The sequence below is a fragment of the Astatotilapia calliptera genome, chromosome 20 (genome assembly GCF_900246225.1).
Source record: "Astatotilapia calliptera chromosome 20, fAstCal1.2, whole genome shotgun sequence".
NCBI classification, from domain to species: Eukaryota; Metazoa; Chordata; class Actinopteri; order Cichliformes; family Cichlidae; genus Astatotilapia; species Astatotilapia calliptera.
The window spans coordinates 20,369,911-20,385,306 of record NC_039321.1 but is presented as its reverse complement, the minus strand read 5'-3'; the positions used below and the strand labels follow the sequence as shown (position 1 = coordinate 20,385,306).

Sequence of the window (15,396 nt, the reverse complement as noted above, 5' to 3'; positions counted from 1 at the left end):
TGTGTGTGTGTGTGTGTGTGTGTGTGTGTGTGTGGCTGTGGCTGTGGCTGTCCCTGCAGACTCATTCAGCCAATAGCTGCACAATGCAGAGTGTGACTGTCAATGCCTTTTGCTAAATATGCTAATAACCCAACACCTGTTTGTATAAGAGAGAAAAATACACACTTCACCTCTCTGTCGAGCACACAGAAGACACAGGCAAAGAGATTTTTAAGCTTATTTGAGGTTGGCTTTTTTATGGATCTGTGCTTAGAGTATTTATGCTGACTTTAATGTCTTTTTGAATTTTTGTGACCAAGACAGCATGGAGCCGCAGTGGTAACCTCTACTGTCTTTTCCCTTTTCTCCTTAGTGATGGAGCCCATGACGGTGACGACGTCAGTGGTCGGGCCGGAGGAGTTCGATCGCAATGCCCCCAGGATCTGTGGCGTCTGCGGGGACAAGGCCACCGGCTTCCACTTCAATGCCATGACCTGTGAGGGCTGCAAAGGGTTCTTCAGGTGAGTTTCATACTTCAGTTGATGTTTTTGCATGTTGCCTGTTTTGCGTTTTGGTGTATGTTTCTGCTGAGTGTAGGGTGTTTCTGGGTCCAGGCAATGTGAATACATCCTGCTGGGTATTTCAGTCTCTGGTTTGGGGGTTTGTTTGCCCCCTTAATAATGTTGTTTGCACATTTCTGCCAAAAGGACCATTAATCAAGTTAAAATAGTGAAACTTAGAAATAAAAAGTTTGAGATAAGAAATAAAAGCTGTTATGTTTTTACTTTCAAACAGTAAAGGGACCTTCTGTTGTATACTTCTGGGTCTTGCTAGTTTAAAATAAATGAAGTTGTATATTCAATAGCTTATGGGAAAAGAAAATGATCATTCTGTTTATTGAACATTGCCAATCTGAGTTTACATCATAACTGTAGATATTACTGCCTGCATGTTAATGAAGAGTGCATTATTGTTGACACTGAGGTACAGTTTGTCTGTTTCTGCCTGGCTGCATGACAACGATTGCAGTGCTTTCAGAAGATTATAAATTATTCAGTGTTCACCACAGTCCTGTTATTTTTCATTTTCTTCCTCATCTCTCTTCTCCTTTTTCTTACCCATTGCTCAAACAGTGATATTTTAATGTATGTATACTATTCAGCCACAGTGTGAAAATCACTGACAGCTGAAGTAAATGACCGTCTTGTTACAATGGAAAACGTTGCCTGTTGGTATTTATGTGGATGTTACTTTGTTGCGCACCACCCACTTAAACACTGTTGCTAACCAACACCCATTGTTACACAAGCTGTGGCTTCCCCACAAGGTGCCACACCAAACCACAAAAACTGCTCGGAAACAACTCAATTCATCTGTATTGTGTTTCTTATCTTTGTCTTCAAACTCAGATCTTAATCTCATCACAGAAGTATGTAACCCACACGACTTAAGAGACCAAACGTCCCAGTTTCAGAAATGTTGTGAAACTAAAAGGATTTTTTTTTTTATTCATGTCCCAGCAAATCATGTTTTTGGCACCACAGAGTATATCTGTACAGTATAAAATGGATTTAATCTTTTGGTTTAGGCCTTCTCTTTTTAACTTTAAAATTTTGGATGTCTACATTTCAGTAGTATGTACAGTTCATCTGTTCCTGGGTTATCACCAGAAATGCCTGTTTTTAGTAGTATATCGCTTATGTTATAAATAATAAATGATCCCAAATGAGTAACTGATTCTTTGTGGCTCTTCATAGGCGCAGCATGAAACGTAAAGCTTCCTTCACCTGTCCATTTAACGGGAGCTGCACCATCACTAAGGACAACCGGCGTCACTGCCAGGCCTGTCGTCTTAAACGCTGCATTGACATCGGCATGATGAAAGAGTGTAAGTTGATATTTATGACCTCTAATAGTCTAACAGCACTTATGTTGTTGGTGCCATTGCTTGACATGTAAAACATGACTAAAGTATCTTGTATGTAAGTGATCCTTTTTTTTAATGATTAGTTGTAAGTTACTGGGCTGGGTATCAGAGTGAAACCTGCTGGTTTATATATTCAACTGTGGGGTTGAATATATGCTTTGTTAATGAGGACAAAGCATATAAACAAATGGGCATATAGACAAAGCACTTTTTTATTTCAGTAAGATACACTGAAATAATATTATTTTTATAAATTACATTATTATAAATTATATGACTATAGATGGAAAAATTACGATAGCTTCAAGATCACGATTATGATTAAAAATCATGCTATTATTTGATGTTTGTACTGGACTTTGATATATGCCTTTGCAGAGTGATACTGAGGCTGATATTAAAGCGAGCATTAACAGCTTTGCTCCTGCTTGACTTACCTTTGATGTAATATTCATGTTCGTATCTGAGATACTGAGCAGCTGGTCTGATGCTGCTTCTGTGTCACTGCTTAAATTAGAAACCAAGGCCACCGCTGCACAAAAGACAATTGATCTGTAATAATTATTTTATTTCTGTAGCTGGGATGGAAAATCAGCCAATAGCATAAATGGTTTTGGTGTAAATTGATCAGATTTATAGGAAGTAGATATCATAAGGTTTGCACCATATGGCAAACTCAGTCGTGGGTCAGATTGTTGCTGAACTTAATAATGTTGTTAATTCTCCTTATAGCCTTCCAGATTAGGGCTTCTGTAGTTAGTGAAGTTTAGTTGGTAGGATTAAAGCATTGTAATCAGTTATTGAAGTAATATTGTCTTATATTTTCAGTTTGATAGTGTTCTGCATTTAACTGTGTTGGTTATGCATGCAGCAGCAGGCCTGGGTGTAACACAAGAAGAAGGTGCTGTCAAGGGAAAATGAGCCATCACCTCACCTTTTGTTAACACAAAATAGCATTTGATGCGCAGTGGCTACCATAGTTATTTTGCATGTTTACAAACGATCATATTATACAGTGCTTACATCAACGGTCCTGCATCCAACTTATTTAAATGAAAAATAGGGACTTTAATGTTACAAGCCAGTGTGCATTTCAGTCACATTAAAACTAACTATATAGTAATAGAAAGTACCGCCAGCATCACTGCATGAGCATAATTGTAACAAGTTGTAGATGACAAGAGGTAAATAAGAGAGCAAGTGGGAAGGAAGGAAGGAAGGAAGGAAGGAAGGGGGGAAGGAAGGAAAGAAGGAAGGAAGCCAGGAGGGGTTAAAGTACTTTTCAACAATGGCTCGCTTTCTTCAAAGAGACAGAATTGTTGAGCTTCCATTTCATTCACAAAAAGACTGTGTGTGTGTGTGTGTGTGTGTGTGTGTGTGTGTGTGTGTGTGTGTGTGTGTGTAAGAGGGCACAATTCAGACTGGTGATTGCCACCGTGTTCACCATAAATAGACATACTACACTGCAGTGTCTGTTTGTGTCTGATGAAAGAAGAGCAAAGAGAGAGCGAGAAGTTAGAGAGCGACAGGGACTCTTATGTGGATAAAATGGTCTCTTTGTCAGAGCTTATACACAGGTTTGTGGGGAAAACGCAGCCCACTGTATTCACTACTGGGAATTACAGCTGCTCTGCTTGTCTCTATTGTGCCTGCGAAGCAATTTTTCCAAATAAATATCCGTTGTATGCTATGTTAAAGCCTCAGATCTTTGGTAATGATAAATCTGTTATAGAAGAGACGTATTAATACCAACTGCAATTGTGTCATTGACACTGAAAAGAAATGTAGCAGGACTGTATGCTAGCAAGCTTGACACTAAAGCCCAGTTCACACGACTGAATCGAGTCAGATTATTAGCATTCTGTGAATAGAGTAACTGTTAAAAATATTAATATATTATCAATAGATAACATGTACAAGAGTGCATGCAAAAATGCATGCAGTATTGTACAATATAAAATCCTGTCTTCCTTCTCTCACCCCAACTGGTCACTGCAGCTGACCACCCCTCCCTGAGCCTGGTTTTGCAGGAGGTTTCTTCCTGTTAAAAGGGAGTTTTTCCTTCCTGCTGTCGCTAAAGTGCTTGCTCATAGGGGGTCATATGATTGTTGGGTTTTCTCTGTATGTATTATTATAGGGTCTACCTTGAAATATAAAGCACCTTGAGGCAACTGTTGTCGTGATTTGGCGCTATACAAATAAAATTGAATTGAATAAAAATTACGTAGTGTATGCACCTTGGAGCTTCAGCAACATACATACAGTTGGCTTCTTTCTTGAGTTATTTACAAGTTTCTACATCAGAGAATAAAGTTATGTTGAAACCAAGCACACCATTGTTTTTCTTGTGACATTACCAATAAGTTTGATGTGTCACATGGCCCTCTTCCTATTGAAAAAACAAAAGTTGTATCCAAGATGGCCGACTTCTAAATGGCCACCATGGTCACCACCCATCTTGAGGAGTTTGCCCCCTCACATATACTAATGTGCCACAAACAGGACTTTAATATCACCAACCATTCCCATGTTATTACGGTTTATCCATATAAATGGCCCACCCTGTAGAAGATAAGATCAAAGTGTATATGGACTGCTGTGTGTACCTCCAGTTATAAAAGAGTACAGTTATCTTTACTGATGTGTCTTTGTTGTGATAACATACCCGCAGATTACTGAAAATTCAAACTGATCCCAACACAGAGCCAGATACAGCATTCTATCTACTCAAACATTTATTTATTTTTTATTTATTTAAAGTGATATGTCGAGTTGATAAAGGAGAACAAACAAGTGCTCGTAGTAGTTTTCAAAGCATTGTTTTTAGGGTAATTTTGCTTGTATGACAAAGAAGATAACTCTGATAACTCGTTCTGTGCATATATCTCCATGCGGTTCTTATGCGCTAATCCCAGCTGTTTGTGATTTATTTCATCAGGCGGCCTCGCTGCGGTTGCGTTAAAACTTCTGACTCAAAAGTATTTTCATAAAAAAATAATATGTCTTTGTCAGCTTTTATTTCCATGGAAATAAAATAACATAAGGATTAGGTTTCAGGATTTTTTTTGGGGTTTTTTTTCTTTTGTTTTTGAGGATAACATGTAATAAATGAATTTGAACGAGTCTTTTCATTCACACAGTTCAGTTAGCATCAGTGTTGGTGTGTATGTGTTTCTGTCTCTGTATTCTATCCTCTTTATTCTGACGGCTTTGTCTAAGCTTCACCGCCATTCAGATTAGAACTCCGTGTGTGTGTTTGCCCTCTGGTATTTGTGCCAGCTGAGTTCATAGTAAACACCCCTATGCTGTCCTTATTTGACAGAGGTTAGGTGGATGCCAGGACACCCCTCCCCCACGCCTGTGTGTGTGTGTCATAATACTTGCAGTGTTTGTGTATTTTTGTGTGCTTATCCTTGGGTGGGTGCTTATTTGTAACAGGATTAGAAGTTAAGGAGAATTTCTGAAACATTTTACCGTTTAGGTGGCTGGATTCTCGCCTGCTGTTGCCAAGCCCATCAGTTCCCTAATTTAAATTCTTCACCCTTTCTCTAATGTTTTTGTATTCTGTCCTTTTGACAACCTTTACTCTTGTTCGATGTAACCAGAATTGCCAGATGCTCACTTTGTGGACCAAACATGTTAAACAGAGGGAAATGGTGTGGATCCAAAACTAAAAGCTTGATCTCCCAGCTTCATCGTCATGAATCTAATGGGCTATTTCCTCTCTAAATAGTAAGTGCAGTAAGTGCTGCAACAGTATTGGTCACCAGAACCACCTTGACATATATCTAGAGCTGGGCGATAGAACGATAACGATATGTATCGCGATATAACTTTTACTCGATAGAGAAATTAAGCTATCGCGATAGACCTCGCCGCTCTTGTCCTCTTAAAAAAAAAAAAAAAAAAAAAAAAGGTCAGCCAATCCAAATTAAGTAGCGCAGAGCCGAACCAATCACAGCCGCAGCGTCACGTCGCGTGACTTGTTGCATACAGCACAAGTGCCAAGCCGCACGTGTGTTTGTTTGGGAAGCAGCCAGCGGGTAATGGAGCCAGCACGTAATGGAGGAAATGAGTGTGCCGACTAGAAAAATCAACCGAGCGTGACCGAAGAGAAAACAGATGATGGTTCCAATGCCGGAGAAATTGTCGAACGGAAGAGCCATAGAAGTTCCGTAGTGTGAAGGTATTTCGGCTATTTCAAGTCTGACAAAAAACAGAGTAGCGTGCACTGTAAATTGTGCCGAAAGCAAGTCTGGAAATACAATAAACTGGTGCATGCGTGACACTGTGCGCCACGTTATTGTTTCGGTGAAATGAATTTCTACAATACTGTTACTGTTAATTGTACTCTCTGCAGTGTTTAAATGCTTACATATACACACAGTTACTGTCCCTCCACACATACGACTCAGTTCTGCTTCTATGCCCCAGCTTTGTTTACTTTTTCCCACCGAGGCTTCTAGACTTCTGATTGGCCAACATTTCTGCACAGTTAGGAATCTAGCGCCACCTGCTGCTTTGGCATGTTCATAGCAGCGTTTTCCTTCATTTCTCCCTTTATGTGTGGACGGGATTATTTTTTAAAACGAAAACGGAAAATCTCCGTTTTCAAAAATACCCGTGTACGTGTGGACGTAGCCTCAGTCTCTGACTGGAAGCGCTAATTCGTCATTCGGCTTTTGTCAGACTAAAGTAACTGTTAAAACTGTTTGAAAAGCTCAGCTATACAACAAGGAGAGATTGAGAATTTCCTTTTAGTTCTCAGTTTATTTGATATTGACAAAAGTTAGTCAGTTTTGTCTGATCTTCTGTAAAACAAACTAAGATTTATTTTTAGAATTAATATTTTGTTTCTAAGTGGAATTGACAATTTAGTCTGTTTTGTTTGTTCTATTTTGAAACTTAAACGCTTTAGCGGCTGCCTTTTGTGTAGTTTGCAATATTTGCCTTTATTTATCTGAAAAAGTCTCATGTTCCTTAAGTACATCTACCCTGTTGAACTTATTATGGGAAATAAATATTTAAATAAAAACAAGCTGCTGATTATTTCACATTTTACTTGTGAGCAACGGCACATTTAAATCTTACAAATATAGTTATTTGGCTTATATCGTGATAGATATCGTTATCGCCTGAAATGAAAAAAACATATCGTGATATGAAAAAATCTCATATCGCCCAGCTCTACATATATCTCACCAAATTGGAGTATTAGAAGTCTCAATTGTGTTTAAGTGGTTGGTTGGCTGGTTTATGAATAAGCCTGCTGGGAACCTCTGGGCCTCCACCACAGGGGCACTCTGCTGCTCGCTTATTGCCAGGGAACAGGACCGGTGTTGACCAAAACTTGTTGGATTTTAATTAATTGCCCCCATCACAGTTTGCCTTTCTTTCTTTCAGCCTTTCTCTCTTTGCTCTCCTCTGCCACTCTGGGCACTTCACCACATCCAATCACTGACTTTACAAACAGCAAACTTTCTTTTGGTAAACTGCTGCTGCCTGCCAAGTGCTGTGGGGTGGTCAAGATGTTCCTTTGATGGTTGGTTGTTTTTTGTGGAAAGCCTTAATGATTCCATCCAGTGCTCAAACTTGGCTGGAAACCGGTTCAATCATGTTCTGGGCTTTAGAATAGCTTCTTTGACGGCTGGTGCCAAACTTGACCAAATTGTGCCCATTCACGATTGAGTTATTTGGATGTCTTCACCACAAGGAGTGGTTCAAGACAGTCCTGGCTTGTGACTGGATGGACACCGGAGTGTAGCCAAAGCCTAATTAATTACAGTCAGTTAAAAGAGATGAAAGCCTAGTAAAACCTAGTTAGCTAAGCAGTCAAGCTTATTGAATTGCCTTTTTAAGCCTCAAGTAGTAATATTTGTTGTTGTCGTTGGTCTCTGCATCACCCAATCATTTGATTATGTAACGCTGCTTCTGTGGTTGCAGTCCAGGGTGCAATTACAGAAAGTTCACTTTAAAATTAGTTGTTTACAACTTCCAGGGAAACAACCAGTATTCAAGATGAAGTGTGTGTTTTCTGAGTTCTATTTAATTTACAGTCAGCCATGACATATAATTGGTCTCTTAAGCTCTAAAGTACATAAATATTTGCTATCCTTGTACCTTTGATCCAAAGATGTATTTAAAATTAGAAAGGCTACAGCTGAATTACAAAAGTTCCCTGTCTTTTAAAAATTGCACATGCTATAAATACTAAACAATTTAAAAAAAAACAGCATAATGTGATTAGACTAAATTAATTGTGCATAAAACGTAAACAAAACAGTTTTTCTGTAGCTGTCAGATTGCAGCTTCATCTTTTTGGGCTTCAGCCATGACAGTCTGTCTCTTCTTGGCAGTCGCAGCCTGTCTGGCAATCACACTGTCTGTCTGCCCAGTTGAGCTCTTCATGGGTAATCGTTTACTATGGCGCAGAGTCAAAGGTATAATATGGGCCAAGGCATTCATAGGTCAGTGGAATGCTTCAGCAGTGACTACAGTGACCCATGGGCTCCAACTTCAGATAACATAAATACTAACTGTAAAAATATTTACCAGTATTTTTAGCATTTCTGAAAACGTTATCTTCAATAATTTAAATTACAATCAGGTGCCCCTTCAATTCGACAAATATCCAGATGCTCATTTAAAAGAGAAACTGAAACTGGAGTGTTTATTGAACCTTTTGTTTAATTTAAAAAAAAAGAAATTAATGATCAGTTTAATTTGTATCATTTTTGCTACCATTGCTGGCATTTTTGTGTAATTTACGGCAATGTGTTATTTTGCGATTCATTTATGGGTTTTTTTAGGGGTGAAAAAAACTTCTGACAAGATGTTACATAAACTCACAAAACCCATGTATCAAATATGGTATTTATGAATCCCTTGTGGCAGGACCATTTTATTGTAATGTAAAACCAGAGATTAGCCACTTCAGGAAATGTTGACAGTGATCTTTTTTTCTAATACAATTTTATCAGCGCCATCTATCATGGTTTGCCTAGTCAAAGGGATCAGATTTTGTCAGAGGATTCACGGCCATCTGTCATTGTATATCATATTTAAAATCCAAAGCAGACAAATGCAGGTCAGCGGCAATCTGTAGTAAATAATATGTTTTGATAGTCTCTGATTAGAAAGCAATGTAAGGCTCTAAAACGTGTGCGTGCAAACCCAGGAATTCCCAAGCAACCGTCTCATCGAGTCAAGAGTCATTATAAGCAGTAAGTCTATTCTGTTCTGCACCACTGCGCCGCACTGCCTGCAGCTTCTGTCGGGCAGCATGAATAAGGAAAAAGGCACTTAAATATCTAACATTAACCGCATCATCTGAATGAAAAGACAGGAGACATGACAGGCTCTTCTGCTTGCCAACTTGAAGCGATGCAATGGTAATGTAACCTGGGATGGAAATATTTGGGGCTTACATTACATCGCCCTTAGCTACTTTTATTGCTGACTTTCTCAGATTTCATCTATGAAAGTTGGTAATGATGCCTTAACTATTATCTAAGGTACCACACAGGAATTGCTTTCCTTTAACTCCTAACTTGATTTTGCTTCTTTTTCATAATTTCTTTGTAAAATGTTTTGATGTGTCTTTTATTCTATCTTCCATTTCAGTCATACTGACAGATGAAGAGGTTCAACGGAAAAGGGACATGATAATGAAGAGAAAAGAGGAGGAGGCAGCCCGAGAGGCCATGAGGCCCCGGCTGAATGAGGAACAGGCTCGGATCATCTCCTGCCTGGTGGAAGCTCACCACAAGACCTACGATGCCTCCTATTCTGACTTCACACGCTTTAGGGTTAGTCCTGTGAAAAGTTACTTTCTTTCTTCACACCTGCCAGAGGTCCTGGGTTAAAATCTGAGACAAGCCCCCACTTGTTAAGTTCTCCTGAAAAAGTCCAAGGGGTGTGGGAAAGTAAAAAGTGTCCGGTTTGAAAAAAAGAGACATGGAAGGAAAATTGTTAAAGTTTTAAAAAATGAATAATTAAACTTAAAGAGATGGACGAGCTGCTATCGCCTTCAAAAGAAAGAAAACATAACAAAAGCCTCTCTGGCACTCTGGCGTCATGGGCCACATAAAGCCCAGTTTGACCTTAAGATGGGATAAAGGAAAATCTCCTCTCTTTCAGTGCAAATATGTTTAACTACACATGAAATCACTGAGATGTGCAATTTTAACTGCATGTCTCAGGTTTCGACATGAAAAATGTGCAAAATTACAGAAAAAAGTAGCTCACTGCCCAGAGTCTCCTGTATTTCTAAAACATAAAGTTTCTATATTTCTATAGATGGTTAATGACAGAAACATTTCTGTCATGTAATTGTTTATGTACTACTTAGTTCAGTTGATTTAGCATGAACAACCATGGGGGAGGAGAAACTGTAAAACTTACAGTTAAAAGTCCAAAAATGTATGCCCCTCTTTCACGTTTTCCAGCCTTCCAGTGGGTCTGACTGGAGTCTTTGCTGGGCTGACTCTGGTCCGGAGGCCTTATGTTTGACACCCCTGCACTAGCGCTCTCTATTCTCTGGTCTTAATTGCTGAGTAGAGTCAGCTGTACAAAAAGGCTAGCACCTTACCCACGACCATACAGGGTAAAACCACAGCAGGCCCTACTAGGACAGTGACAGCTCACTTTATGATTAGTGGAGCAAATTCATTTTGTTTTCCAAATGACTATGGGTGTACCAGGTGTCATGTGTCATGACCTGGTACACACAGGATGAAAGCATGGAATCAGATCTGTCTTTTACTTTGTGCCTAATGAATATGATTAGATTAAATTTGTCTGCAGTAAAACATCAGGAATTGCTGCAATGTGTTAACACCACAGCAAGCCCCATTCATTATTACTGAGCGTTAACTCTTACACAATTACACTGACTTGAGCTGGACATGTATATGTGAGGTGACATACTTTAATCACAGTTTCCACTTATGCATATTTTTCACAGAAAATAATTATAAGTAACAATGAAGCAAATATTTTTGAATGAGTAATGAGAATTTGAGAACATGATTTTGGTACTTTTTGGTAATGTCACTGTTTTATATACAAAAATAGAGCTAATAGAGCAACAGTGTTGTGCCATGTGTGCCGACCAGGTTAGCTGTTTAATAGTTCACTGTTGTTGAAACGTGGGCTTTATTGAAATTCATCAAAGTGTTCTTCAGTGATCAGTGATTACATCAGCTGCTGGTGAGGCAGGGGCTGTTTTTGCTTGTTCTTTGTTTTTTTGGTAACCCCAGTACATACAGGAAATTTTCAGAACACGGTGTTCATGCACACTGTGCGGCAAACCTGACATTTCTAATTCTATTATGTGAAGCTTTATTACTTTATTATTGCGACTGCTATTCTGAGTAAAACCTCAAATAGAAAAAGAACAGTTCCAGCAGTCCCTGCTCCTGTGACACAGACCTGTGGTGTGTTGTGATTACTTGGACTTTTGGAGCCCATGAAAACAAGCCAAGCAGCACTGGGTAATATTAATGCTTGTGTTTACGTGTGTGTTTGCAGCCCCCGGTACGCGAAGGCCCGGTTACACGCAGTGCCAGCAGAGCTGCCTCTCTTCACTCACTCTCTGATGCCTCGTCTGACTCATTCAACCACTCACTTGGTGAGACAATAAAGGGTCCCTCTTCTCTTGTGTGTTTTATCAATCAGGGTTAGGACACAAGGACCCAGCTGTGAAGAGATCTATTGATTAAAAATAATAATAACTAAGCTCCATTTTGCGGTTGTATCACACCAGCTGCATTGTCAGTGAGCTCCTGGATCATACCCACTGTGGAAAACAAACAGACCCAATAAAGGAATACTCATATTTGCAGTTACAAGAAATATGAGGGGTGCTTGTGCCCACTGTTAGTCATACTGACTCACTGATGCTCCACAGTGAAGCTGTAGTGATTGTACTGATCTTGAGCTGCTGTGTGTCAATCTTTTTTAGAATTTGTTGCTTCTTTGCCATATCGGCCAAACAGAATACACTTAATACCTTTCATTAAATTACTTAAAAGTCTTTGGTGCATTTATTATTTAAACCCATCGGTTCAAGGTGAACTCACTTGCCATCTCCGCTGTGTAACCGGTAACTTGCTCTTTGCTATTTCTGTCCGTTCTAAATGTTTTCTTGTAATCCCTCCCTTCCTTCCCCACCCTGTTCCCTTTTCCCCCCTTCCTCCTTTATCAACTTGTCTCCTAATCCCCTCCTTGAGCAGAGTCAGTGGACACCAAAATGAACTTCAGCAACCTGTTAATGATGTACCAAGATGGCGCAAGTAGTCCAGACTCCAGTGAAGAGGACACAAAACTTTCCATGCTGCCCCACCTGGCTGACCTGGTGTCCTACAGCATTCAGAAGGTTATAGGCTTTGCCAAGATGATCCCAGGCTTCAGGTACCAATTAAAGCCTCTAATGAGATTTGCCAAGAAAGTACATTAAAGCATTTTGTTATTTTTGTAACTAATATTTTTAAAAAGATGGATTCATCTAATTTGCCATAATTTACCAACAGTTGCTAAACACTATATAATGTTAGCTTTATTTGGGTTTACGTGGGTCCCAATGCACCGATAAAATAGCTGATCAGCTATTTCGGTAGATTACTCATTTGATTCACTAAGAAAACATAAACATAAATGCTAAAAATTTGGCCATTCTAACTTTCAATATGTACGGATTAACTGAATCTGCTAATTTGGCTATGGAAGATTCTAAAGAACATTTTCAGTTTCTTTTTTCCCACATAGATTTCATTTCCATAGACATGAGACCAATAAAGTGATTGGCAGATTATTCAGTAATCTGACTGAACATATAATTTGAATACTTTGTTGTGAATGTAATTGAAATGTCTTAGAGACAAAGCAGACTGCTTAATCTGATCCAATTAGAGATAAGCAGGAAAATTGCTGGGCTCAGAGGGGCTCTGATTGCTAGACGTCTCATACCATAAAGCCGCTAATATTCTAGCAATCTTATTCTCAATGCCATTAACTAAGTTTCTGATATGTTTTTTTATGGACTCGTTACAGTATATCCATGTTATATTTTCATTTTTAAAATTAAATTTGCAAGAATTTCAAGCAAACTTTCTTCACTTTTTCACTATGGGCTCTTTTCACCAAAGTTTTGAGGTGGCACATGAATTTAATTAATTTTGAAATAAGACTAACATGATAAAATGTAGAACAGGTGAAGCACTGTCAATACTTTCCCGATGCATTGTAAATTCTGGTGCATCCAATGGGTAGCACATAGACGATGCCCCACCCACATGAAGGGCCCGGTTGTTTGCTGGGCATTACCGAGTAAGGCGAGATGCTATTATCAACCCCCAAACAAACATGCTCTTCCAAGAATACTCCAGAACAGGCTGTAGCTTTATAAATACATGCAGAGCAGAGATAAATTTGTAAATGTATGCACATACAGAGACGATGAAACAGAAGAATAAACATGGAATACTGTATCTCTCACATGGGTGTGCATAACGCATACATGTCTGCATCTTGGGAAACAATAATGGCTCATGGATAAGTAAGGTCTATGCTGTGAGGCCCAAATGAAGAAGTTTGGGATTTCTTTGTCAACTTTCTTTTTTTCTTTTCTTTCTGTAGGCATAATTATAGACACATTTAAATAGTGTTTAGATCCTTGGTATATAAAAACAAAGGAAAAAAAAATCTGATTTCATTCAGCAGTGATGGCATGAACATGTAGATAAAAGGTCTGTGGTTCTCTTACATTTGCATCTGCTTGCATCAGTGAATGCAGATGCACATACTTTTAGTTCTGTTTGCAAAGATCTCTGTTGCTAAAGTACCTGTTAAAAATACATTGTTTTATTTCTTGTTCTACTATCTCTCTACCTCACAGACGAACAGTTACCGTATTTCCCGGACTATAAAGCGCACCTAAATATTAGCCGCACAAGCTAAAATCAGGGGAAAATCCTGTTTTGTACATACATTAGCCGCACCTGACCAAAAGCCGCAGGTGTTTCAATGTTGACTTATCATATGTAAGAGAATATGCACAAAGGGAATTGTCAGGAAAGAGATGGCTGTTTGGAGACATCACTTTTATTAATATTTTGAAAAACAAGTTATGGGTACATATTTGCACATGTAGTACATAACAATAACCTACAGCACACCAGAACAATAGATTCGGCCTACCTTTTAGGCTCAGGTGCAGTGACACAGCTTTAACAAGAAGAAAAGTCAGTCATTCACCACCATCTTTCTCTTCTTCCGCACTAAAACCACCAAAGTCCTCTTCTCCAGTGTCGGATACAAACAGGCTCATGATGGCTTCGTCATCCACTCTTCTTCTCTCCTTCGTTGTCACTTTCAAAACCAAAGAAATCCTCATTGTCAGAGTCGAACACTTTGTGTATATAGGTGGTTAAGTGGAACTCGTCAGATGGAACAGGGTCATGTGTATTCTGGGGACAAGAAAGTTTTGGGTTTTTTATTAGCACGCTTAATTTGCATCAATTAAAATGTAAAGTTTGTTTGCAGCCAGTGTTTGTTACCGTGCACGTGTACCGCTATATAACAGTACAATCTGACCCATTTCCAAACTTACTACATGCACTATTTGTTTCTTTGGCTTTTTGTTTTTAAACAAAACACTTTACAGTTAAAACTGTATTTTAAATATATTTACCCATGATTAATTCACAATTTATGATAATCTATTATTATTTTATTTGCTCTTGTATGGGTTATTCATGAAGTTATACATGTATAACTTTGTATGGTTAATGCATTATGAAGGCACTATTTCTCTCAGGGCTTCAAAAAGTAAAGTAAACCAAAGAAAACACCTTCTTCTTCTGTCCCAGGTCCAGATTCACTGATTTGACAGTGCTTGTGCCTGACTGAACCAGTGTAGTGTGACTCATGCTTTTATCTGTAACTGTGTGTGTTGTACAGAGACCTGACAGCAGAGGACCAGATCGCTCTTTTAAAGTCAAGTGCCATTGAGATCATCATGCTGCGTTCAAACCAGTCATTCAGTCTGGAAGACATGTCCTGGAGCTGTGGAGGACCTGACTTTAAGTATTGCATCACCGATGTGACAAAGGGTTGGTTTCCTCTCATTCATGTAGCAGCTGCACAGTAGAACTAAAGCATCGGTGACTGCATTTCATGTTTACAGTATGTATTTTTAAAGAAGCATGTACAGAGCGTGTAAGAGACCATGCTTATCTGTTATATATACTCTTAAAACATGGAGTCCTCTTCTTGAGTCACTGCTCTGGAGGCATTGGTGAATAATAGCTTTACACACTCCCAGGTATAGAGTGTTAATTGTTGAAGCTGGTGACACAGCTGGGATTATTTTTCTCCCAGTTTATATAACAGTCTTACAAGGATCCCCCACACTCGGCTTTTTACGCACACTTGCACATTACTGTGAGGTTTCAATTTCAGGTATTTTCAGCCACAAGCGCACACTCTGT

General features: G+C 39.0%; 1 protein-coding gene across 2 annotated transcripts in view; it reads left to right on the top strand.

The window, feature by feature from the left end:
• Window positions 1-15,396, top strand: part of LOC113012800 (vitamin D3 receptor A) — a 75,374-nt gene that overhangs the window by 56,414 nt on the left and 3,564 nt on the right. The window contains exons 1-7 of one of the 2 annotated variants that reach the window (XM_026153119.1): window positions 44-225; window positions 353-500; window positions 1,737-1,867; window positions 9,530-9,714; window positions 11,438-11,537; window positions 12,142-12,319; window positions 14,867-15,018. In XM_026153119.1, the coding sequence (XP_026008904.1) occupies window positions 355-500; window positions 1,737-1,867; window positions 9,530-9,714; window positions 11,438-11,537; window positions 12,142-12,319; window positions 14,867-15,018 (892 nt within the window). In that variant the 5' untranslated portion in view covers window positions 44-225; window positions 353-354. Of the gene's footprint in view, window positions 1-43; window positions 226-352; window positions 501-1,736; window positions 1,868-9,529; window positions 9,715-11,437; window positions 11,538-12,141; window positions 12,320-14,866; window positions 15,019-15,396 lie in introns of those variants that run through there. The other variant, XM_026153118.1, reaches the window with a different exon arrangement.